Source organism: Monodelphis domestica, chromosome 1, assembly GCF_027887165.1.
Source record: "Monodelphis domestica isolate mMonDom1 chromosome 1, mMonDom1.pri, whole genome shotgun sequence".
In the NCBI taxonomy this organism is placed as follows: Eukaryota; Metazoa; Chordata; class Mammalia; order Didelphimorphia; family Didelphidae; genus Monodelphis; species Monodelphis domestica.
Genome location: NC_077227.1, coordinates 721,631,537 through 721,659,182, shown reverse-complemented (window position 1 = coordinate 721,659,182; position 27,646 = coordinate 721,631,537). Strand labels below are relative to the sequence as shown.

The window sequence follows — 27,646 nt, the reverse complement described above, 5'->3', positions numbered from 1 at the left end:
TGTCATACCCATGAAGAGAGGAATGTATAGATAATGAAAATGAAAGCAAAAATATTGAAAGTGAATTTTCTAGTACTGTGGACAGAGCATGTCCAGCCACAAGATGTGGTCTCAGTTACCAGGATTTTGAGTCAAGTCACTCATCCAGCTTTTCTGAGGTCATGGTCTGAGTTAGGAATGTAATAAAGCTAGCCTGTCCAAAATCCCAGATTTGTTATGAAGAGGCAAAGAGATGCCTTGGTAAGATCTTTATTATTTAAATCATTTAGCTTTGATTTAATAGCATTTTCAAAAGATTGTGCCCATTTTAGTTGAAAGACTTTCTTCTTACTTGAGGAAATAGGATATAAAGCAGTGTATTTTCTGACAATGGAGTAAAAGAGATAGAGTTATACATGTGTATATATCACTATAAATGTATGTTTTACTGTTTGTTTCTATTAGAACAACAGATAAGACCTGAAATGAAAGTGAATCGAACAGAGGTGAGCTTTCCTGTGGAAGAGATGGACCTACAGAGATTCATGATTGATGGTCTCGATAATTTTGCTTTCAGAGAATTCTGTGTTGCACCTCCAAATTCTTCTCATATTGAATATCAAAGAATTCCCACAAAGGAAAAATCTAGTGAAAATAATCAGTGCAGTAAGACTTTTATGCACAGCATCAGTCTTACAGGGCATCAGAGAATCCATACTGGGGATAAACCTTATGAATGCAATCAATGTGGAAAGACATTCAGACTGAGATCCAGTCTTGTTCTACACCAGAGAGTCCACATTAGGGAGAAACTCTATGAATGCAATCAATGTGGAAAGACATTCAGTCAGAGCTCCAGTCTTGTTCTACATCAGAGACTCCACACTAGGGAGAAACATTATGAATGCAATCAATGTGGAAAGACATTCGGTCAGAGCTCCAGTCTTGTTCTACATCAGAGAGTGCACACTGGAGAGAAACCTTATGAATGCAAGCAGTGTGGAAAGACATTCAGTCAGAACGCCAATCTTACTGTACATCAGAGAATCCACACTGGTGAGAAACCTTATGAATGCAAGCAATGTGGAAAAACTTTCAGACAGAGCTCCAATCTTGTTCATCATCAGAAATGCCACACTGGGGAGAAACCTTATGAATGCAAACAGTGTGGAAAAACATTCAGACAGAGCCCCCATCTGGCTGTACATCAGACAATCCACACTGGGTACAAACCCTATCAGTGCAAGCAATGTGGAAAAGTATTCAGTCGGAAATCCTATCTTGCTGCACATCAGAAAATCCACACTGGGGAGAAACCTTATGAATGTAAGCAATGTGGAAAGGCATTCAGTCGGAGATCCTATCTTGCTGCACATCAGACAATCCACACTGGGTATAAACCCTATCAGTGCAAGCAATGTGGAAAAGTTTTCACTCAGAAATCCCATCTTGTTGTACATCAGAAAATCCACAGTGGGGAGAAACCTTATTAATGCAAGCAGTGTGGAAATACATTCAGTTGGAGCTCCAAACTTGCTGAGCATCAAGGAAGCCACACTGGGGAGAAACCTTATGAATGTAATCAGTGTAGAAAGACATTCACAAGTAGCTCCAGTCTGGCTGTACATCAGAGAGTCCATACTAGGGAAAAATGTTATGAATTCAAGCAATGTGGAAAGAAATTCACAAGTAAGTCCAGTGTTGCTATACATCAGAGAGCCCACACTGGGGAGAAACCTTATGAATACAGTCAGTTTGGAAAAACTTTCAGACAGAACTCCAAAATTGCTGTATATCAGAGAATCCACAATGGGGAGAAACCTTAAGGATACAAGCTATATGGAAAGATTTTCTCATGCAGCTCTACTCTTGCACCTGGCATAAGTCTAAACTTGATTAAGAGGCAAGGATTGCATGATGGAAACCAATGAGTGGGGATAGACTAGAAGGTGGGTAAAAGCAGCAATAGAGTTAAAATTATGAGGTGAGGGCAGAGTGATGTCTCCTGCACTGCCCCCTGAACTGTGGCTCCTAAGATGAGATTCGTGAGTTAGTGGGCAGAGAAAAGGTTTTGATAAGTGTGATCCCATAAACAAATTAAGGGAGCATAGAATAGTTTACCTTTCAGATCAATTTATTGATAAGGAAAGAGTTTATGACCAAATAAGAAATAGATAACATTATATGGTATAAAATAGGTAATTTTTACTATATTAAACCAAGATTAAAAGTGGAAACAAGTTATCATTTGCTTTACATGTCTAATTAAATACTTCAGTTTTTTTTTTTAAAATTCTAACCCTCTTCTCAAATGTCTTAATTCATTAATTCATGGTATTGTGAATCTTAAAAATTCTCAGACCCTACTTCAGAACACTTGGTTAAGACTATTCCCCATTTTAAACAATGAAGGTACTTGATCAGGAATGTGAGACCTCTACTTCACCCATATTAAGCATGCCTTAGGGGAAGATAAAGTTGTAAACTCCTTGCTGAACAATGAAAAATACTTAACCCATACTTATAGTAAGGCAAAAGCTCTTAAGTTGTGCCTATTTTTAGATCTAATACAAAAGGGTGCTAAGTACCTATAAAGGTCAGGCAACTTGTAAACTTGCAAGTGGCAAAGAGGTAAGAACTTACTCAGAGGTTTTAGTCTACTCAGGTGTGAATTACTCAAAAGTTTAGTCTACTCAGGTGTGAATTAAGAATGGTCTGTCCTTTGGAAAACGTTTACTGTGATTGGTAGATGTAAGAACTATGGGGAGGTGACATAGGAGAAAATTCTCTTTAAAAGGAGCTCAAAAGAGGTCTCTAAAAAAAGATTCAGCTGGCAAAAGCTGAATTGGAGAGAGGCAGCTTGCCAGAGCTGCCTTGAAGGGCTTGGTGGCTGAACTTAGTTCAGCTTGCCGAAGCTGAACTGGTGGCTCTCTCTGAACACTAGAATCTTGCTTGGGACAAATCTTGTGATGAGTGGATTAAAGACTGACTGATCTCTTTCTTAAGGCTTAAAAGCCTAGGTTGGCCTAGGCTAGCCTATCTCTTTTATCATTGTTTCCTCTTGCTCTCTTTCATTTATTCCTTATTTGTATTAATTAAAATCTCCATAAAAACCCAGTTGACTTGGGTATATTTCATATTTGGGAATTTTTCCCTGGTGACCACTTTATTTTTAATATAAAAAAACATCTTTGCGGTCACAGTTTATGAACCACTACTTTAATTGTTACAGTTTATACCAACTACTGGTTTAAATGCCACAGTATCTAGATCTAAAGTGACATTAATTTCATAAGGGAATAATGTCTTTGCTCTATAGAAATCATTTGTAATTAGCATCATTTACTATATAATGTTTTCCCAAAAATTCCTACAAAGCAAAAATTAAAAGATAAGAAATTATATTGTAGATTTTAATAAAATTATTGATATTCTAGTGATTTCTATTCAGTTTAATGCATTATCAAAATAATTATCTTACATAGAAAATCACCACACATCTATCATCTTGACACTCTGGACTGATTGCATTCAGAGGCCAGTGTAACATAACTGATACAAATATACTTAGTTCTGCAATTTCTAAACCTATCACTTACATATCAAGTCTTAAGCTCATTTTGCATTGAGGTCTCTGCAAAATATGCTGCTAAAATTTATCACAGCAGTACAGAACTCCAAGCTAAATAAGTTTGTTGGGAGGAGACCAGACTCCCAATAAAGCTGGACCCTGTTCAAATCAAGAGCAGAGACCCTGAGACTTAGGAGATAGCTTTTTTATTCCAAGAAATCTCATGACAGTGATAGAAAATACAGTCACAGTGAAAATAGAATGGATGCAAAATCATTCATATGGGCATCTTCTTGATGACAGCAGTGAAATTAATCCTGTAAGTGTAAAAAAGATCACTATGGGTAGTAACTTTGCAGTACTCATGGTTTGGGTGTTTTCACTGATGATTATGGTGGAATAGTAGAAGTCAGCAGTTTTTGTTAAATAAAATGTGAAAACAAAAGTAACCCTCCACCTCCTGCATTTTTGTCTTTTTCTACAAACAAGACCATCATTCCTCTTTTTGTCTGACCATCTTGTTATATACCCAAAAGGGGTGTGGTAGGATTTATGGAATCTTCTGGGTTATAAGCTTAAGGTCAGGATGTAAATAAGATTTGATAGTATCCCAAACTGTAATTATCTTAGGTAATGTTTATAATTTTTTATGAAGCAAACTATAATTTGACTTATAAACTCAAAACTAATGACTGTTATAAAAAATCATAAAGACTAATACTATTATAATCATAAAAGGGGGAAGGGAGTTTCATACTCACACATACAAGGTCAATTATCATGACAGGAAAACAGTTGTGAATTGAAGTACTACTGCATTAGAATTTATTTTAAGACAGGTCCATCAAATCTAGATTCATCCTGTAAACCTTAAAATTTCTTATACTTATAAATGTTGGAAATTTCACCAATGGGAAATTTCATACTTGAAAAATTTCCTACTGATAGTCTATTGGAATGTGAACCCCATTGGCATGGGAGAAGGACCCTTCTCCTCCCTACTTAAGATTACTTTAGGACAGAAACCTTTTGCTGAACAATGGAAAGGACTTTGACCTATGCTTAAGCATAGAACAGGAAGTTCTTTGAGTCATGATTGATTTTAGAATTGATACAATAGAGATACTTGGAATGACAGAACCAGGTCTTGGAACTTCCAATCTCCACCCTACTCAGTCCTAACAGGATTTAGGAAGGGCTGCAGCAAAGGATCAAGATTTAATTATTTGAGAATATGACCTTCAACAGACATGTGCAAAGCCACAGACCTCTGGGTGGTCCTGGGTTAAGCTAGAGCCACCATTGGCACAGGGAAGACATGGACAGTAATTAGTAGATGTGAGAACTGAGGGGAGGGAACTGAGATGGTTTCCTTAAAGGGAGAGGGGTCTGAGGACCAAGAGGTTGGTTGGAGAGGTTTTGCTCTGAAAGGTTGTGCTCTGAGAAGCTTGCTCTGAAGAAAGCCGGAGGTGGAGGCCCCTGAGACTCTTTCTCCATTTTGGTCACGTGAGTGATAGGGACTGATCTCTTTTCTTTGCCTCAGCTATCTAAGGGCTTGGGCCTTTTGGCCCAGCCTAAACAGAGGGGGTATTTAAGCCAACTCCTGGGAACGTTCTGACATTCTGTTTGGAAACTCCTTCTTCTTGATTGACAGACATGTTCCCAGCTTGCATCTTGGCTTACAAGTGTTCTCTCTCTTTCTCTCTCTCTCTCTCTCTCTCTCTCTCTCTCTCTCTCTCTCTCTCTCTCTCTCTCTCTCTCTCTCTCATACCTTTCTTCCTCCTGTTTGTAATTAAACTCCATAAAAGGTTGACTGCTGACTTGAGTTTTCATTAAGGAATCACATAGCTGAATTCCTTGGCGACCTTAAATTAATATATATCAGTCTTTTAAAGTGATTTCCTTGTCATAAAAGAGAAGAGAGAGATAAAATGGGATAAATTATACCACCATAAGAGGCATGAAACATAAAGCTATTACAGTGGAGGGGAGGATGAGGGTGGTGACAGGCAATATTACACTGATCAATATTGGTTTAGAGAAGGAATAACAATCAGATTCATTGGGGTATAGAATCCTATCTTAACATATAGAGAAGTAGAAGGGAATGTGAAATAGGGTGATAAGGAGGGGGTGCAATATAAAGGAGAGGGAATGAGGAGGGCAATTAAAAGCAAAACATTTGTGGAGGGATGGTGTGAAAGGAGAAAGCACAAGATTAAAAGGGGGGAAACAAGATGGAAGGGGATCCATAGATGTTAATCATAACTGAATGTAAATGGGATAAACTCACCCTTAAAATGGCAGCTGATAGCCGAGTGGATTAAAACCAGAATCTTATCATATGCTGTTTACAAGAAACATATGAATCAGGTAGACAAACACAAAATAAAGGTAAGGGGATGGAGCGGAATGTGTTAGGCTTCAACTGAGATTTAAAAAAAATCAGAAGTGGCAATCATGATCTCAGACAAAACTGAAGCAAAAATAGATCTAATTAAATGACATAAGGAAGGTTGATACATCTTGATAAAAAGTACTATAGACAATGTAGTAATATCAATACTTAACATATTTATCAAATAGTATAGCATTCAAATTCTTAACAGAGAAACAAAAGAGCTTAAGAAAGAAATAGACAGAAAAACTGTACTAGTGGAAGACCTTAACCTTCCCCTCTCAGGACTAGATAAATATAACTGAAAAATAAATAAGAAGTAAAAGAAGTTAATAAAATTCTAGAAAAGTGAGATTTAATAGATCTCTGGAGAAAACTGAATGGGGTTAAAAAGGAATATGACTCCCTTTCAGTGGCACATAGTACATATTCTAAAATTGACCATATTCTAGGGCACAAAAACTTCACAACCAAATGCAAAAAAGCAGAAATAATAAAGGCATCCTATTCAGAACATGATACAATAAAAATTTTAATTGCCAGGAGCTGTCAAACCCATGTTGTCTGACCTGGTCGCAGGTGGAGACTGAGGGTCACAAAGTGGCCCCCAGAAAGGATGGAAACATTCACTTAAACCCCCCTGAGCAACTTTCCCTATTAACATCCCCTTATTATAGGAATTGCTATGATTATTCCCCTGGAAAAATAGATGAGAGCAACATGGTTGCAGGGTTAATACAGATGTTCCCCCAGAATATCACTAGGAGATCCCACTTACAAAATTAAACCTAAGGATTCTTATGTACCCACTTAGGTAGGACCTTCTTTTTTGGCATAAAACTTCTGGCAAATCTGTGCTCAGAATTCCCCAACCTAAAACTGGGCCATGTTGATTCTACCCTCTGACCCTGCAACTTAGCTACAATGTTTTGTTGACTATCTCCTTAATTTTCTAGGAGCAGGAATAGGAACAGGGCCAGAGATCAGGAGGAGGATTGCCAGGGGCAGGAGGGAGGAACTGAGGAACTGAGGAACATGAGCTCAAGCAGAGTGAAAGAGTCCTCAAACTGAAAACAGCCAGGCCTATAGGAAGGGCAACCAGGCAAAAAGAAAAACAAACAAATATACAAACTGGCAGTAATAGGGCAGCAGCTCAGATAGAGAGTTTGGAGTCCTCTCAGAGTTCGTGGGGGTAGGGGTGTGTGCAAAAAGCCTTGCCAGGAGAAACGTGGCTTAAAAATTGATCTAGGCTATCTCAAAAAAAAAAATGAGAGTTTTTCTCATACCTTTTGGTTGCCCAAAACTGTAAAAATTAAAATTAAATCTCAATAAAAAATATATTTTAGGAGATTTATTAGGGATCATTAGAAATCAAGGAATAAAGAGAATACAAAATAAAGACCATGTGCCCATGGCTGATTAGCCCATTTAAAATCCCCACTCAGTACCGTCACCACGCTGGCTGCACGCCAGAGAGGAAGGGCCAGCAGGTCTGCCCACTCAATTTTATTTCCTGTCTATTTGAAGTACATAATGACAGGAAATCAGTGGGTTCCCAGGAAATGTAGTTCTTTTTTTAGAGTAATAGATTTTCAATTATACAGCTATCACCAATTAGATATGTCTTGGAATCATCAAGGAGGGGATAATTAATGAGCTTCTAAAATGTTATTTATTAAGCTTCCTAAAACCATCTCAGGTCATTCCTGGTCAAGAGGGAGCCATGGAGACCTATGTCACATTATTGTTTGTGATGCTTATCTAGCCAATAATCATGACATAATCAATAAACTTATGCTAGTATCCAAAAGTCAGTCTCTTGATCAAATGTAAAAAAATGGACTCGAATACAGGACTACAATCCCCACAAGCCTTTGCTCCACTTCCCCAAAATGCTTTGTTATCTCACGGGAATTCTGAGGTGGGCCGAGATGGAGGAAGGATTTAAGCTGGTGGCAAAGGTTTTTGGGCATCTTTTGGATTTCCGTTTTGGAGCAGATGCATCTCTTCTGTGATGTGAGGTTATTTTGTCTAGGCCTCTGGCCTAGGCACATGTTTCTTACTTGTATATTCTTTAATCTTTAACCTTTAATAAGCCTCTAAAAAATATAATACTCCTTGCAGAGAGAAACTAATTTCTACCTGCCTCAGTCTCCCCATATTCCCTAATTTTAATCTTTACACAAATCATAACACAATTCTAAAGTTCAGTTTCAATAAGTATTTATTAAGTACTTCTTAGGTCCTAGGGAAGTAGTATTTATAGTGTTATAAGGATATAAGGGAATGAGCAGGAGATCCTGCAAAGGCAGAAGCAAGAAGGTTCCAGAACTCTGGAGAAGTGACAGGGCAGTTTCTTTTCCTAACAGTCAGGGGAAGGAGGAGGTTGAGTTGCAGTCTAATCCTCTAGGGTGGACCTAGTGAACTGGCTATTCTCTCTCCTGTGGCTTTCCTTGTGATCCATTTTACCAACTACCTGTTCCTGTGTATCTTATTGATGCTGACTGAGAAATATTTCTACAGAGCTGCTGAAGACACCAAAAGCTATCTGGCAGTGAGATCTTCCCTTTGAACCCTGTTCCTGCTTTACCTTCCTATCCTACTACCTCCATCACCATCCAAGGAGGGAATTTGGGTTAGAGAAGTGCAGTTTATAGTAGGAATTGGGATTTTTAGGTAGAGAGCTGACAGTACAGACACCATCTCTGAAGTTACCAGCTTGTTTGGGGGGAGGGTTATTTATGGCCTTTAGTTTAGATATCCCAAACCCTTTTCATTTTCCCCTTAGTTATTAAACCAAACTGTCCTGTTATTATACATTGTCTGTGTTTATTAGTTCAGGATCTGGCTCTGCCTGCCCTGGGTTGGTATCCCCTTCCCCAACCAGATTCCTGGCCCTATAATACCACCCTTGAACCTACAATTATCCCAAATAAATTAGTTAAACCAGTTAGGTATTTCAATAGCCAAAGAGCTTATGATCCATTGCAATAATAGGTCACATGGACATAGCTTTAAAGGTTTTAAAAGAACTTATATATGTGTGGTATCTCTTTCAATACTCACAACTTTTTGAGGGAGGTGCTACTATTTATTATCCCCTATTTACTGAAGAAGAATTTGAGGTTCAGAGAATATATGCCCAGAATCACAGGGCTGATGAGTATTAGCGGTCATTCTGACTCTAAATTCATTTCTCTGTCTATCATGTTAATAATCCTGCCATTCTTTCCTGACCCCAAGGGGCAAAGAATCCCCAAGAGGGGGACTTCATTCAGCATCTCTCCTCACCTGAAGGCATGATCATGGAAAAGGGAAGCAACATCAGGTGTCACACAACCAGTTGTGAGAATTAAATGTGTCCCAGACCCACTTCTCTGGTCCCTGATGATGACCCTGAATGCAACCTAGTTGTGTAATAGGAACTCTCTATGATTCTTTGAGTTTCAAGTGAAATGGGTGTTCAGGGAGGACTAGCACCTCTGGTGTGAGGGTTTGCTGAGCCCCTTTGAGGGTTACATTCCTACTTGGGTGTCTACCTGTCAGGTAACTCTGACCTGTGGCTCCAAGAAGCTGTAGCATGACCAACAGCACCCCCTAGTAAAAATGTATTGGCTGATGGGCTCAATCAGGTTGAGAGTAATGGCCAATGTAAGGACAAACCTTACCGTGATTTAGGGAGCATCTATGTCAGGCACGTGAAGACTCCCCTGTTGGAATGGGTGGATAAGAACCATTTGTTCCAAGGAACATGAAGCTGGCTGAAGCAGGCTCTGTGGAGTACTTAGAATTTGGTCAGACATAGAGGATGCCAAGGTCTTCCATGGCTCCCAGGTTATCCCAGGCATCTTGATTTTTGTCTTGCCTCTGGAATTCAGTGACTCCAGAAGAGAGAGTGAGGCTGATGACTTTAGATAATTCTGCCTCCAATTCACAAACAAGTTAAGACATCAACCCTTGATGTTGTTGGTTCTTTTAAAAAATGAGGGACCAATAACAAGAACAACCCATTTAAATAGATGTCCGGCTCCAAAAAGGCTCCTCGAGCTTCTGGCGACTTTCTATTTTGAAAGGTTTCACCTCATCTACTTTCCAGCTGATATAACTGTTGGGGTTTAGTGGATAGGATTGGATGTTAATTTAGGCCAGTAACTTGGTTTGGGAAGGCCATTCAAGCCCAGTGCAGGCAGAGCCAGACCCTGAGATGACACACACATACACAGAATCCTATGTTATAAATAACAGGGGTTTAATATACTAAGGACAGGTTGGAAGGGATTTGAATATATTTTATTCTATTAATAAATATCTATACATCTCCAGATCTACAAATCTCTCCACAGAGATTGATTCTGAGTGGTTCCCTACTCTATTCCTATACTCACTATATAACCCCAAAATTAATATACTTAACTAAACTAATGCTAACCCCCCCCTTTGATAATCTAAGGGAAAAGGGTTTGTGTGCAAGTCTGATAGGGCCCAATGATGGCATCACGTTCAGCTATTAGTTATCACAGTACAGAAATTCAGTAAGTGTCAAACGGCCAACAGGTACAGGATAATCCAAACATCAGTAAGATGTGATAAACAAGCAGTCAAATGCCACAGGGTGCATCATGGGAGGTTTTCCTGGAGGCTTCTGGTACCAGGCTAATCTGCCAATGCTCTGACTGGCCCTGCAGCTGATGGTGAGTGTCTCTCCCAGAGCCACAGACAGGGAGGCTGGAGTCTGGGTCATCACAGTGGCTGTCCTGGACTCTGGGATGGGAAAAAGAAAGGAGGAAAAGCAGATTCAGGTAAAGGACCACATCCAGGGGCCATGAATTCCCCAGTGAGTCCCCTCGTCTCACACCATCTGTTTTGTGCCTCAGTCTGACATGACATCCCATTGGCTGTAGAGACCATCTCCATCTGCCTCCCTCATACAGTCTATAATTCTGGAACCTCCTGCAGAACCTCCCCCCATGTCAGCCTGTGGCTAGTCTTACCCTGAGCCCAGAGCACCAGGAGGCAGAGGAGCTGGGATGGGGACATCATTGTGTCCTCTGTAGAGCTTCAGGCAGAGAGCTCTGAGCCCAGAATGAGGCAGATGGGGATAGAGATGTATTTATATGTCAGGACAGCCTTGTGCAGGGGCTGAGACCTCCCCATGCAAAACAGACCCAGAACCACCTCTGGCCTCTCAGCTTCATCTTCAGAGCCCAGGTGAAGGCCAGCCTCTATATTGGGATTAGCAGAGTGTGTTATCTCATGCTTAAATGGTCTCTCTGGTTCCATCTCTGCCCAGGGTAGCTGCAGGGTCACAGGGAAAGGCCAGGCTGGTTGTGGCTAACACAAGGGAGGCCTCTCTGTCTCTCCAGAAGAGACCAAACCTCTGAGCCTAGAGCAGAGTCAGTGAGGAGGAGAGAGAGATGTTTGCACTGTAGAGTGCAGAAAAGTCATTAGAAAAGGGAAATGACAAGATTAAGAGGCTATTTTAAGAGCAATGAAAAGATGCACTTCAAGGAGAGGTGAAGGAAGAGGCTGAGAGTGGGAGGAGGAAGATAGAAGCCCCTGGGAAGGCAGCAAGTGAATCCTGGACTGACAGAAAGATGGGCCTGACTAGTGGGGGGAACTGGACCGACCCTCCCCCAGGCTGATCTCTGCATTCACGTGCCTGTGACTTCCCTACCATTGTCTATACTTTTGATCTCCTCCCTCCCTCGTTTGATTCAGTTCATCTTCAGGGGACCCACAGGCAATGGAAAGATGGAAGATCATGGATAGAGGGAGATTCAAAGGCTATGATGAATAACTTCCTAGTTAAAGGTTTGGCATTAACTGATATGGGACATTTCTCATCAGAAACAAAGGTTAACCAGATAGCCAGAATGTATCCTTAGTGGGCCCAGAGATTACATTCCCAGCTTCCAGAAATGTAAAGAATCAGAGGATAGTTTCCAGTATGTTGGTTTTCTCACCTTTATGGGATTTCTGGAAGGTCATGGATATGAAATGCACAAGACTGAGACCTTGGAAGATTTTCATTCCTCCTTGGGACTGTTGAGATCACCATTCTTTCTATGTCTAAACATCTATTCCTGTGTATCTCTAAGAATCTCACCAGTCTACTTCCCTCATTCCTCTTCCCATCTACCAATCTTGGAGGTAAAAATAGTCTTCCTCTTTGTCAAAAGTAACTTGTTTGCTGATAGCTACATTCCCAGAACCTCTGATCATCACTCTAATCAAATAAGTATTTCCAGGTTTTTTTTTAATAAATAAGATTCATTATAAAAACCTGTTTTAGAAACATATGGAGAAAATAAATATTGGATATGTAATTTCACTTTGGACAATTCCTTGATTCAGGATGTTGTTCATAAACCATCCCTGAGACATCTAGGAAGGGATGTCAAGTGAAATAAATGGTACCTGGGAAAAAAAGACAAATAAAATGAGCATTTCTATATATGAAAGAGGATGGAAACATTGGATTGCTCATGATGCTACAGATTTCTGTTATATGTAGTTTGCTTTTGTTTTTATGCAAATAATAAATTTAACCTGCAAGTTTCAAATCTCCTGCTCATCTCAGCTTCTTTCTGGCCTTCCTACTGTTCTCTTTTTTGCATTCAAAATGATACCTCAGTAACACTATTTATGTTCTTTTTGATACTTTTCCCCAATTTCTGGCACTTCCCATCCCCATTCTTGGAAAAAAGAAAAGCAAATCCCTTATGACAAATATGCATAGTCAAATAAAATAAATGATCCCATTGACTGTTTTAGCCTCTCAAATTTTCTTGTTTTTTCCTTCTTTCCTTTTTTGGATGCTGATTGTTATTTCGTGTGATAGTTCCCTTCCCACTTGTAAAGAATATGTAAATCTGCTAGACTTGCCCTCAGTACCTTTATCCAAAGCTTGAATAAAAATGTTTGCTAGCATAGGACAAGCATAGATAATCTTGGTCCTTTACTAGAATCCACTTTGGAACATTGACACCTTTTATGACTGTATTGAGATAAGTAACCAGCCAGTTCCTTAATCCATAGAACTCTCTTATCTTTTGACCCACTTTCTTCCATCTTTTTTAAAAAAAGGGAATGTGGGAGACTTTTTGCTTTCCTGAAAGCCAGGCCAAATCTACTAAAGCATGATCTAATGAACTTACTCTGTAACCCCACTTCAAAGGAAATGAAATTTGTCTGACATTAAGTGTGATCATCCTGCTGAGTTCCGGGAAGAGGACCACTACTGACCTCTGGAGTCTATCTCTCCATCCTGTCTTCTTTGACAGAGCTCTCCTGGGCACTGAGTCTGCTCCTTGATATGATTTATATAGAAAGAAGAAAAAGAGAGAGTGGAGGAAGTGGATGCCATTATTCTAATACCCGAAACCAGGATAATTGTAGGTTCCAGTAAACCTCATCCTGGTAGGTGTGAGGAACAGGTCCTGACAAGATGGTGGACTCCTCTCATGAGTCCATAAAGTGGAGTAAGAAGAAAAGATAATTGAGTTAAGATCCATATTCCTAGTTTAAGCTTCTTTTCCCCACATCTACATCAGCAGGACATGATGAGGAACAACCTGTGATAAGTTAATCTCCTTTAAGTGGCTAACAGTCGAAGTTGCTTTACTTTAACATGACTGATTGGGGTTGTAAATTCATTCTGATTAGCTGGCTCTTGGGGCTAGATCATAACTCTCTAGAAACCAGTCAATGATGAATGAGAGGAGGGACGGATTCATGTTAATAAAAGAGAGCCTGGGGGGTAGCTCAGTGGATTCAGAGACAGGCCTAGATATGAGAGGTCATAGGTTCAAATCTGACCTCAGACACTTCCCAGTTGTGAGACCCTGGGCAAGTCACTTAACCCCCATTGCCTAGCCCTTACCACTCTTATGCATTGGAACCAATACACAGTATTGATTCCAAGACAGAAGGTAAGGGTTTAAAAAAAAAATAAGACAGCCTGTGTATAAACCTTAAAATTCCTTAGACTTATAAATGTTGGAAATTTCACCATTGGGAAATTTCATACTTGGAAAATTTCTTACTGATAGTCTATTGGAATGTGAACCCCATTGGCATGGGAGGTTCCTCCTCCTCCCTTCTTAAGATTACTTTAGGACAGAAACCTTTTGCTGAACAATGGAAAGGACTTTGACCTATGCTTAAGCATAGAACAGGAATTTCTTTGAGTCATGATTGATTTTAGAATTGATACAATGGAGATACTTGGAATCAATCTCCACCCTACTCAGTCCTAACAGGATTGAGGAAGGGCTGCAGCCTAGATCAAAATTTAATTATTCCAATCTCTACCCTACTCAGGTTAACAGGATTTAGGAAGGGCTGTAGCAAAGGATCAAAGATTTAATTATTTGAAAATATGACCTTCAACAGACATGTGCAAAGCCAGAGACCTCTGGGCGGTCCTGGGTTAAACTAGAGCCTCCATTGGCACAGGGAAATTGATGGACAGTGATTGGTAGATGTGAGAACTGAGGGGAGGGAACTTGGATGGTTTCCTTAAAGATAGGGGAGTCTGAAGACTCAGGGTGGTGGTTGAGGAGTTTGTCAGGGTGGTGGCAGTGTGCTCTGAGAAGCTTTCTCTGAAGGAAGCTGAAGGTGGGGGCTCTGAGACTGTTTCTCCATTTTGGTCACGTGAGTAATAGGGACTGATCTCTTTTCTTTGCCCCAGCTATCTAAGGGCTTGGGCCTTTTGGCCCAGCCTAAACAGAAGGGGTATTTAAGCCCTATTCCCTTCTCTCCCCTTTCTCTCTCCCTCTCTCTCTCCCTCTCTAATTCCTTTCTTCCTCCTGTTTGTAATTAAACTCTATAAAAGGCTGACGGCTGACTTGAGTTTTCATTTAGGAATTACATAGCTGAATTCCTTGGCGACCTTAAATTAATATATATCAGTCTTTTAAAGCGATTTCCTTGTCACATTGTGGCTGACCACACGGGAGTCTAAAGAATCCTCTCAATAAACTTCTGAAATTCCTTGCCTTTTTTCTATACCGTCTCACCACTTAGTCCCTTTTTTTTTTTAACAAAAAACTTGGCTTAAAGACACAGCTGCTAGAACACGTGAGTATAAAAATCGTTTTCTCTCTTCTCTTTTCTCCTTAAGTTAAATTGGAATCAGCAGTTTTTTTCTTTTTCTTCCCTTTAATCTTAAGGGACAGCTGGGTAGCTCAGCGGATTGAGAGCCAGGCCTAGAGACAGAAGGTCCTGGGTTCAAATCGGATCTCGGATACTTCCCAGCTGTGTGACTCTGATAGACAGAAAACAGCTGTTTTAAATCTCAGCAACTGGACTCTAAAGTCCTGGCTGGAAGAGCTGTTTCTAAATATCCTTTCCCTTAAGGAACAACTTCCTGGATTAAAAAAAAAAAACCCTGTGGAAAGTTTGTTGCTTTGCCCTGCTCCCCACGTGTTTTGTGAAATTACAAAATATATATATAAAAATGAGTACTACATTCTTTGACAATTATATGGCAGCTGAAGAATTAGGAGGATTGAGGAATGCAGGATACCTCCAAATTTTTATATTAATAGGTACTGTCATTTTTGTACTCCTCAATACTATATTTAGAGATGCTAAAATTAAAAAAAAAATGAGGATAAAATAGAAAAAATTGAGGATAAAATAGGAAATATTAAGGATAAAATAGGGAATATTGAGGATAAAATGGGAAATATGGAGGATAAAATGGGGAAAATTGAGGATAAAATGCAAGCCCAATTAGAAGATCTAAAAAGTTTCTTACAGGATCAATTGGCAAACAACCACTCTACCAGAAACAGACCTGTTTCTGAACCTTTGAATGAGGAAATTTCCTTCCCTGAAATAGAGACGGAAAACACCTTCCCTATAGCCCAGTTAACAGACTGCTTCTCTCATGTAGTGCAAATCTTGTCTGAATTTAATCCCCAAAACCAGTCTTTTAAAGTGATTTCCTTGTCACATGTGTGCTGCCATTCTTGGTACTTGTTTTCTGGCTGTAATTCCTGTGAAATTGGCTTGTGACTCCCCATTCTCACTAGGATGAAATAAAATAGCCTTTGCCACATGAATACTCAGTTCCAGATTCTTTTGAGCAGGTGGTTGTTCCTCTTGTAGGGAGGTGGGTGGGAAACTGAACACACTGACTCTTTCCAGCAAGAAAGAGTCTCCAGATCATCCAGCACAAGCTTGAGGTTTCCCCCAACGCAGATGCAAACCACTCAAACTGTATTTGATGGTTCAGGGAGAAAAGAAACAACAATGGGAGGAACATCATAGAGTTCCTTCAATAGCCACAAGTGCTTAAGAAATATCATATTAATTACTGAGCCCTGATGGCCATTCCAAGATCACTTGGTATCTATTACTTTTCCCAAAAGGGGAATGAGCCAATTCCTGGGGTTTTGTGCTTCCAGTGATCAAAGTGACAGCGAGGTTATCTTGTCATTAAATTAGAAGAGATGTAGAAAGGAAGCACAGGAGACAGCTGAGCCTCTTTTTTTCCAGCCAGCCCAGACCTGGGGAGGTTTTTGTTCTGGCCTGTAGCACTATGTGAGTATAAACAGATTGTTGAGCATAGTAATAATCTGCCCCATCTTCAGCACTGACACCACTGATTGAATCTTTTTCAGTACCACTGCCACTGAACCTGGCAAGGATTCCTGATCCCAAGTTGGAAACTCTTGAAATAAGTAGCCAAGGAAATTATCCAGGTTTCTACTGGAGCCAGATTAGATAATTGTTTCCATTACTGTGTTTGACACTCTCACTGTCCTGGCAGCTGATGGTGACTCTCTCTCCTGGGCTCACAGACACTGAGGCTGGAAACTGGGTCAGCACAACTTCTCCCCTGGAACCTGAAAGCAGAAATGGATGACCAATGACCAAGGACATGGAATGAAGAGAGCACAGGCTCCCTTCCTTTGGATGCTCAGCCCCCAGCCAGCCTGGCTCTGCCAATGGCCCTGACCAAACAGAAATCTCCATTCCACTGAGACTGCACTTGTTCATCTCCCCAGACATTTTGAGTCCCCTAGGATGGTCTCAGGTTAGGAAAAATGGCATGTCTGCATGTGGTGGTGTCCCATGTTCTCACCTGGGACCCAAAGCATGAGGAGCCCAAAGAGCAGCTGGGACAGGGCTTCCATTTTGCAGAGTCTCATCCTTTGTGGCTGTTCTAACCCCAGATCATGTTTATCAGCCTCCATCTGCAGGCCCTCCCTTTGGGGTTTCTTTGTGTAAAACAGCTGGGCTGTGTGTATGTGGGGATTATAGGAGTAGAAATGAAGGAAGCCCTGAGACCTTGATACCCTGATGATATCCTTCCTTCTGGGACCCTTATGTGACCTGTGCTCCTGCTTTTCTCCCCCATACTTAATTCTTTTTCAGTTTTGGTGAGTTTGGTGGTTCTAAATTCTGGGAGGGATTGCATGGGATGCCATATTGCCAAGGGAAAGAAGAAAGAAAGTGAAAAGAAATTGATTTAAATAAAGAAGCCTGTCTGGTGGTGTGTGCTCTGATTGACTCTGAGATGTCTTTCTCATTGATTATATTTGAGCTGATTCATTGGGGAAACTAGGCATGTTAATCTCACCAAACTCTCATTTGGGGAAATTTCAATATGTTTGTCTCCCAATAGAATCACAGGGGGGGATTGTGGTAAGGGAATTTCTCTCCCCATTATGTCGTTTTGTTTGAAGTCATCAATCAGTAACCTGGAGGTCATTTACCACTGAGATGTGCAGGTATAGACAAACCCTCAGAGAAAGGAAGTTGAAACCAAAGATATGGGAAACTGATCCCACAGGCACTGGCCCTGTGGACAGTGCCAAACAAATTTTGGAATTACGATTGGTTCCTGAGATGTGACATGGGAAAGCTAGAGGGTGGAGAAAACTCCTTATAACATGAAATGAGGGAATGGATTATTCTCTTCTTGCTGGAGCTTAGAACCTGAAAGAACCCATGTCAGTGGTGAGCTTCAATCCATCAGAACTGCAAATAGCTACTCTCTACCTCTTTCCTACATTTTCCTCTCTTTACTATCACTACTTTGAGGTAATCAAATTATTAAAGCTACTAGCAGCCTCCTAATTTAATTTTAACTATTACAATTGGTTACATTGGATTTGTTTGTACAGAAAATCTTTATATTTAATATAATTAAATTTGTTCATTTTACATCTGCTAATATATTCTATCTCTTGCTTTATCATCCATTCTTTCCTTCTCCATAGATCTGACAGGTAAACTACTCAATATTCCTCTAATTTACTCTTAATAACACCTTTTATATTTAAATCCTATACCCATTTGGACCTTCTCTTGGTGTAGGATATGAGATATTGGTCTAGAACTAGTTTCTGCCATACTGTTTTCCAGTTTTCTCAGCAGATTTTGACAAATGGTGAGTTCTTATCCCACAAGCTGGGATCTTTGGGTATATCAAACATTAGATTACTGAAGTCATTTTCCTCTAGTCTGTTTCATTGATCCACCCTTCTATTTCTTTGCCAGGACCAGATCTTTTGATGATCATTGCTTGATAGTAGAGTTTACGATCTGGTACTTCTAGGGCACCATTCTTCACATTTTTTTTCACTAATCTCCTGAAAATTCTTGACCTCTTGTTCTTCCAGATGAATTCTGTTATCATTATTTTTAGTTCTATAAAATAATTTTTGGTACTTTGATTGATGTGGCACAGAAGAAACAAACTGAGGTAGATTTGTCATTTTTATTATATTAGTTAATGTTTTTTCCCAATTGTTTAGATTTAACTTTATTTTTTGGAAAGCGTTTTGTAATCGTGTTCATACAATCCCCGTTTTGTGTGTGTGTGTGTGTGTGTGTGTGTGTGTGTGTGTGTGTGTGTTTTGTGACAATCAATTCCCAGGTATTCTATATTATCTGAAGTGATTTTAAATGGAATTTCTCTACCTAAATCTTGCTGCTTGTTCAAAACATACAGAAATGCTGATGATTTATATGAGTTTATTTTGTATCCTGCAACTTTGTTAAAAGTGTTAATTCTTTCAATGAGTGTTTTATTTGATTCTCTAGTATTCTCTAAGTATACCATCATATCATCCACAAAGAGTGATAATTTACTATCTAAAAATCCAAGAAGCTCTGGGACCCAGCAGGCACTCCTAAGCCTGCACTTTCCCCAGTGCCAAACCTGTGGGGAAGCTGACCTGGGCTCCTAGTTCTTGCTTTGCTCAGCACAGCACAGCTCAGGAAGCAGCCTGCTCACCCATAGCACAGAGAAGGGAGCACAGGGTAAACCAATCCTGGGGGTGCTTCCTGGCTGTGTGGGGTTGGAGTGGGGAGACTGAGGCTTTAGGGACTCCTGTGCTTCCCTCTAATCCCTGATCTCACCTAAGGGTAGCAGGCTATCTTAGTAGATTGAGAGCTAAACCTAGAGATTATTGATATTTGCACTAGGGTGATTGTTTAGAGTCTACATCCCCAATCATATCCCCATTCAACCCATGTGATCAAGATTTTATTGTTCTTTTGTGTTTCTACTCCCACAGTTCTTTCTCTGGATATGGATAGTGTTCTTTCTCATAGGTCCCTCAGAAATATCTTGGATCATTGCATTGCTGCTAGTAGAGAAGTCCATTACATTCGATTGTGCCACAGTGTATCCCTCTCTGTGTATAATGTTCTCCTGGTTCTGCTCCTCTCACTCTGCATCACTTCCTGGAGGTCATTCCAGGCCTTATGGAATTCCTCCAGTTCATTATTCCTTTTGGCACAATATTATTCCATTACTAGCAGATACAACAATGTGTTTAGCCATTCCCCAATCGATGGGCATCATTTTTCAATTTTTTACCACCACAAAGAGTGAGCCTATAAATATTTTTGTACAAGTCTTTTTCCTCATTATCTCTTTAGGGTACAAACCCAGCAGTGCTTTGGCTGGAACAAGGTGTAGACAGTCTTTTGAGCCCTTTGCACACAATTCCAAATTAGGCTTCAGAATAATTGGACGAATTTACAACTCCACTAGCAATGTATTAGTGTCCCAATTTTGCCACATCCCCTCCAACATTTATTCCTTTTTTTTTTTGCTGTCATATTGACCAATCTGCTAGGTGTGAAGTGGTATATCAGTTATTTTAATTTGCACTTCTCTAATCAGAAGGGATTTAGAACACTTTTTTTATGTGCTTATTGATAGTTTTGATTTCATCATGTAAAAACTACCTATCCATGTCCCTTGACCATTTGTTGATTAGGGAATGTTTTGTTTGTAAATTGGTACCATATTGTTTAGATGACCACTGCTTTATAGTACAGTTTAAGATCTGGAACTGGTATGCCCCCATACTTCACATTTTTTTTCATTATTTCCCTTGATAGTCTTGATCTTTTGTTCTTCCAAATGAACTTTGTTATAATTTTTTCTAATTCTATAAAATTTGTTTTGGTATTTTGATAGGTATGGCACTGAATAAGTAGATTAATTTGGGTAGGATTGTCATTCTTATTATATTAGCTGATCCTGCCCAGGGGTGATTAATGTTTTTACAATTATTTAGATCAGGTTTTAATTGTGTGAAGTACCTTCTTAGTGTGTGGTTCTTTTCTATTTCTACAAAGTGGTCAAATGTACAGGATTATATCTGGGTACATAATATGAACTTTCAAAGTACAGCAAGAGGAAGCCACAATTAGCCAGAGGTTTGAAAAAGACGTAGAAGAATTAATGAACCAGATCTTGTTATGTGTCACCAGTTTAATGTGGCAGCCAGAACTGGTTATCTTTTTGTACTCTCTTTTTGTCAGATCTCATCTGGAATATTGTGCTTAGTTTGAGCTTCCTACTTGAAGAAGAACATTGAGAAACAGGAGCATGTCTAGAGGAGAGTGAATGTATTGGTGAAATCCATGCTTTTTGTGGCTCATTTGAAGCAACTGTGGATACTTAGCCTTTGAAAAAGAGATGCCTCAGGGAGAACATGATAGCCCTGTTCAAGTATTTCAAGGACTGGCAACTAGACGAAGGTGATTAGGACACATTGTATGTCCTATGACAAAAAATGTCAAAGGATTCAGGGAGATGGACTTGGGATCTACTTACCTTGGTCCCTTTGCTCTTGCCTAAGGAGACTGCTCATGCCTTTTTGGGAATGGATTAGCCTACTGCTAAACTTCATAAATAGCCCTGAGAAGAATTTTCAATGATATTAAATTTCAAAAAATGGTAAAACTTTTCTTCCTAATAAAGAAGATTTAGTAATACTTCCTGGTTTTCAATCTAGGTATCAGGTAAGAAGTATCTAGGAGTTGCCTAATAACCTTAGACAATTGATTTAGCACTGAGAACCTCTGGAATCAAGTAAGAGAATCAGCCCAGCCTTGAAGTTCTGTGGAATATCTTGAGGGTTCTTCAGAGATGAGATGAAGACTTATTTAATAGCTAAGCCAGATTTGAAAATGAATCCTGTGGTGACATGGACAATGACTTGGACAAACATGAATTTAATCTGACTCTAGGCCCAGAACTAATGACCAAGTGAGTCCTGGTTGCCATGGAAGATGCAGTTGTTTCCCTGACCCCAAAAGGGATGAAGAATCCCCAAAAGGAGCCTTTATTCAAAGCCTTTCCTCAGCTGAAGGTCTAATCCTGATAATTAGAAGCATCATAAACTATCATAGAATAAATTATGAGTATGAAATCCTTCTCTGACTGACTTGTATGACCCACAAGACAGGGCCCTGAATGACATCCAGCTGTATAATAGATAAGAACTCTGTCGATCTATCTCTGACTCGTTTAATTAATTGTAGTGTGGTGTTCAGGAAGGACTGGCCTTCTGGTATGAGGGCTTTCTTTGAGACCTTTTCAGGGCTGCTTTCCCCCTTGATGTTGTAAAAATACTAACCAATGAATGAATTGATTATGGATATAAACTGACTTGATACTCTGCTTGCTGTGCTTACAAAGTATCTTCAGTTTATATAAGTGAAGTGAAGCTCATAAGTGAATTTCTCTTCAGGGTCAGATGCAAGGAAGCAAAGGAGACTGTAAGGGCCAGTACGGTCACCAGGATTTTTAATCAATTCCAAAATGATTTTTTTAGCAATTTATTTATAAAATATAGAGAGTGAAAGTAAAGAAAATCAGAGAGAGGATAGGGTAAGATATCTAACCTACACACTAAGTATTTTGCTCCGACCCCTGACTCAACCCAGGCAGGGCTAATTAGTCCTTAGCTGGAGGGGCCTCAGCCTTGAGCCAAGGACCTGAGGATGCATGAAACCTCTCTCAAAGGGGTAGGCCTCTCCTGAGGCTAGTCCCTTCAGAAAATCCAGGAAAGGAGTCAGCCTTTTTCACTCACCCCACATGGTAGTTCTAAAGGAAAAGTCCAAGAGCAATCCAAGGTCTCAAGCTGGAGTTCCTTCAAGATCAAGTTGAAGGGGAAAGATGTCTCCACAGGAAATTCTTGGCATTTTTAAAGACCATTCCTTTTCATGACTTCCTGTGACTTCCTTCCATTTCATTTGTACAAATTACAGCTTTTCTTAGGACTTCCCAGGGGGCAGTCAGTCAATTTTGATTCATCACCCACTATCGCACACATGGGTCACAGACTTTCCCCACTCAAGTGTAAATGGGCTGTATATGCTTCTGGTGATTAAATCTAAAAATGGGAAGGGGAGAGTTAATCTCATCTTCACAAGACTCTTGTTATACAAAAATAAACTATTTATTGAGAATATAAGCTTATAAAAATATTTCTAACTCTAAGGGATTCTAACTCCTCCACCCAAATAAAACTCCCTGGTTCTGCAAGGAACCACTTCTCCTGTTTCCACAGGCTACACTGATCCTTCCTGATAGGAATAACCCAAATTTTCCCTATTCTACAATAACTAACACTATTATCCTTATAAGAAGTATATAATTCTTCACTTTGTCTACAAGTTATAAAAATAACAAAGGCCAGCTGGCTGAGCCCCAGTAAGAACCAAGTTAGGATTCAGAGCCTTAACAGACTCAGAGTCCAAATCAAAGACAAAGTCAGCAATTTTTACAAAGAAGTGGAAAAAGTAAAAGTGAAAAAATGTAGATAAAGAGCCAGAAAGTACTGCCAATCTACAAATACCCTAAATTTAATCCTAAAGTCTCCAGACCACAAATGCAAATACAAAAGCAAAATCCAATCACCAAATCACCAAATCACCAATCACCAAAATCCAAAATCCTAATTAGGAAGCCCAAATTCCAAGAACCTAGCAACACTGAAGAATATGCCATACACAAGGCTAAAACTACCCAGAATCTCACCAGGACTCATGCTAAAGGAAGAGTCCCACCAAAGCTCCAATGAGCAGAGAAGGTCTCCTCACTGAAAAACCAAGGAAGGAATCACTACACTCACCACTGCAAGCTGACACGGAATCTGACCTATGCAGAGAACCTGACTGAATCCTTGAGCTGGCTTTTTAAAGCAGTTTTTTCAGCATCACTTCCTGTTGCTCCCCTACTTTATGGGAACCAAGCTCAGTCTTTCAATTTGCCTAGCACTTCCCAAGGAGAGTAGTGACCTTTGGAGATGTGAGCTTACTCTAGTAAGTGACTTGCCAACTCTCTTACTTAGTATTAAATAGGGGTACTTTTAAGTTCTTGATTTGTTTAGCTAAAAATAGACAAGGGGAGAGTTAATCCTATCTCCACAGTTTTGTTATTGATATGGTCAATTATACTGATAGTTTTCCTAATATGAAACCAGGCTAGCATGCTTGGTATGAATCCCACCTGGTCATAGTGAATAATCCTTGTGACAGATTTCTGTACTTTCTTTGCTATGTTTTTTTTTTTTTAAGGTTTCAGCATTGATAGTCATTTATGAAACTGGTCTATAATATTCTTTCTATTTTGGGTCTTCCTAGCTTAGTTATCAGTACCATATTAGTGTTATAAAAGTATTGGACAGGACTCCTATGTTTATTTTCCCAAATGGTTTATATAATATTGGGATTAATTGTTTAAAAGAATTCACTTGTGAATCCACCTGGATCTAGAGATTTTTTCATAGGGGGTTCATTGATGGCCTGTTCAATTTCTTTTTTTTCTGAAACAAGATTATTTAAATATTCTATTTCCTCTTTTATTAATCTGGGAAGTTAATATTTTTGTAAATATTCATCCACTTTACTTAGATTGTCAAATGTATTGTCATAATTGTGCAAATAGTTCCTAATGATTGCTTTAATTTCCTTTGCATTGGAGATATATTTACCCTTTCCATTTTTGAAAAAGGTAATTGGATGTTCTTCTTTCCTTTTTTGAACAATGAAATTAACCTATATTCTATTTTTTATTCCCCTCATAAAACCAACCCCTTGTATTATTTATTAGTTCATTAGTTCTCTACTTTTAATTGTGTTAATTTTCCCTTTGTTTTTTAGGATTTCTAATTTAGTCTTTAACTGGATATTGCCAGTTTGTTCTTTTTCTAAGTTTTTTTTAAGTTCCATGTCCAATTCACTCATTGCCTTTTTCTCTTTTTCATTGTTATAAATAGTATAACATTTTCTCTAAATACTGATTTGGGTGTACTGATAAATTTTGAGATGTTGTCTCCTCATTGTCATTCTCTTTAATTAAATCATTAATTGGTTCTAAAATTTGTTCTTTGACCCATCCCATTTGAAGAATTAGATTATTTAGTTTTGTTAGGATAGGATTTTAGAGGATAATTTAGGTAAAACACAAAAGGAAAACATATATATATATATATATATGTATATATATGTATGTATATAATTTTATTAACAGGATGGAGATGGAGGTTTGAGAATAACAGGAGGGAAAAGGGTAAATTCTAATACTTATCCCTAAATATTAAAACCACTATATACCTAAATACCTAAGCTACTTAAGGTTAAGTACAACAGAATGACAAATCTCACAATACAAGAGTCCTGGATAAGTCTAAGTCCCAGTTGAAAATCACAGAAGTTTATAGCACTGCTGGGTTTGTACCCCAAAGAGATAATAAGGAAAAAGACATGTAGAAGAATATTCATAGCTGTGCTCTTTGTGGTGGCAAAAAATTGGAAAAGGAGGGGATGCCCTTCATTTGAGGAATGGCTGAACAAATTGTGGTATATGTTGGTGATGGAATACTATTGTGCTCAAAGGAATAATAAAGTGGAGGAATTCCACGTGTACTGCAACAACCTCTAGGAAGTGATGCAGAGTGAAAGAAGCAGAACCAGGAGAACAATGTACACAGCGACTGATACATTGTGGTACAATCAAATGTAATGGACTTCTCCATTAGTGGCAATGCAGTGATCCTAAACAACCTGGAGGGATCTATGAGAAAGAATACTATTCACATTCAGAAACACAGAAGAAAAACAACTGCTTGATTACATGGGTCAAGGGAATATAATTGAGGATGTAGACTCTAAATGAACATCCTAGTGCAACACCAACAACATGGAAATTGGTTCTGATCAAGGACACATGTAATACCCAATGGAGTTGCACATCAGCTATGGGAGGGGTGGGGGTAGGAGCGGGAGGAATAGAAAATGATTTTTGTAACCAAGGAATAATGTTTGAAATTGACCAAATAAAAAAAGAATGTAAAAAAAAAGAAAATCACAGAAGCTCCAAACAGGCTTGAGGATTTTCCTTCTGTCCAGCTGTCCAGCAGTCTGGCTAAATATAGTCTCCACCCAGCTGAAGTCTTCAAGGGCCAGTTAGAGATGGATGATCTGCAGCCACAAGCTAAACCCCTTATTCTCCGCCTTCTTCCATATCAGTCTTTTAAGTGATTTCCTTCCCACACAAGACAGTGGCAGTTGGGACAAACCTGTCTTCAGTAGCTTGGAACTCTTACCCAGTAGCTCATGAGATTCTAAGCCACATGTTCCTGCCAATCATTTTGCAGTCTTTATCTTTCCTTGATAAAGTTTCCAATTAATTTTTTGCCTTTCCATGAATTGTTACTGATTATAATTTTTATTGCATTATCATCTGAACAGGATGCATTTATTATTTCTGCTTTTTTTGCATTTGGTTGTGAAGTTATGATGCCCTAGAATATGGTCAATTTTTGAATATGTACTATGTGCCACTGAAAAGGAGTCATATTCCTTTATATCCCTATTCAATTTTCCCAGAGATCTATTAAATCTCACTTTTCTAGAATTTTATTCACTTCTTTTACTTCTTTTTTTTCTTCTGTTTTATGTATAATTTAATAAATGACTGAGTCAGGACTTGGACTTTGGCTTTTTTGACCCTAAGTGAAGTCTATTGTTTTTTTTTCCATCATAGAATGTTGTAAGACAAGGAATCAAATATAACAAAATAATGCCAATATTAACTTTATAGTTAACAGTATTTACAATCATAAAGGAAAAATTAATTGACTTGAAAAAAAGGTAATAAGATAATCATTGTATCGCAGGAGTTTTAACTGTTTCTCAGATCTAGACAAAAGCAAAAAGACAAATAAAAAACAAAGTAGTTGATCGTACAGAATGGGTTTCAAAATAATATATCATTTTAATTTGAAGTCTGGAGGCCAAAACAAGTCAATCACTATTTATTAAATACCATATGTATGCCCAGCATCTTACTTAGTACAGAGAAAGAGACAAAAAAAGTAGGAAAATAGTTCACATTTTCATAATGCTGATTTACTTTCCTTATTAATATCTGTGAAATATAGTGTATAAGAAGAAGTCGTGGAGGAGCTTACACCATTATTGGAGAGACAAGAAATGAATATGTGCAACAATTAAAGAAAAATTTAAGTCATGGCAAGGTGAAGGACAAGATTGTATGATAAAGTCTTTAAATCCTACAGGAACTGGGTGAAAATATTCTTGTGGGCTGAAGAAGTCAATGAAATCTTTGTGGAAGAGGTAAGGTGTGCTAAAACTTGAAGGAAATATAAAATATTGACATGAGGGGTTATAGGAAGATGAAACATAGGAAAAAGCAAAAAGAACTAGAGAAAGAATTTGTAGAAAAAGATAGATACGTTTATAAGCCATTCTAAGGTTATAAGGTGTACTTTGCTTACAATCTTGATGAATTAGGTGGCCCAAGTTTCATCCCTATTATACAACTAAAGAAACTGAGATTCAGGAAAGTAAAGTGACTGGTAGCTGTTAATGGCTTCCATAGCTTTTTTTATGGATAATATTCTTTTTCTTTTCTTTTCTTTTTTTCAAAAGTACTTTCCCCTCCCTTGGTTATCCTATAAAACAATTCCTCATTACTTTCAAAACTGGCTCCTCTTAACACAGATTTTCTACTGAGTATTTAGTCATTTCCCCCAATGTCCCTTACTTAAGTGCAATTTCTGTATTCTCAAAGAGCACACTGAGGATTGAGATATCATAAAAATAGATCATTTTAGGAATTTTGAGAAATTTAATAACATTGTCTACTGATAGTATCATCTATGAATGTTCTTAGGATGATGGACCTTAGCTAGGTCTTTGAGTAGGATCTCATGTGAAAGTTTTGATATAATTGATGGGTTATCCATTGGTTTTTTGAGATGATATTGTTTTTAATTTTCTCCATCATTCTACAGAGTATTTTAAAAATAAATTAGTATTTTAATCTGCTGTTGCCCTTGACTGAAATCTCAATTTTTATAGGAGATCAAATGTTTGATAAGATAACTTTTAGGCTCTTTTATCTT

The 27,646-nt window shown here is 38.7% G+C and overlaps 2 protein-coding genes across 4 annotated transcripts in view; one reads left to right on the top strand and one right to left on the bottom strand.

Annotated features, from left to right (window-relative positions):
* LOC103095432 (zinc finger protein OZF-like) overlaps window positions 1-12,511 on the top strand; it is a 41,975-nt gene extending 29,464 nt beyond the window's left edge. For all 3 annotated transcript variants that reach the window (XM_056812777.1, XM_016428787.2, XM_056812767.1), the window contains one exon: window positions 445-12,511. In XM_056812777.1, coding sequence (XP_056668755.1) covers window positions 445-1,472 — 1,028 coding nt within the window. In that variant the 3' untranslated portion in view covers window positions 1,473-12,511. The remainder of the gene's footprint in view (window positions 1-444) is intronic.
* The window catches only part of LOC100619697 (zinc finger protein 420-like), a 380,349-nt gene that overhangs the window by 112,835 nt on the left and 239,868 nt on the right, over window positions 1-27,646 (bottom strand). The gene's annotated exons all lie outside the window — the stretch shown is intronic.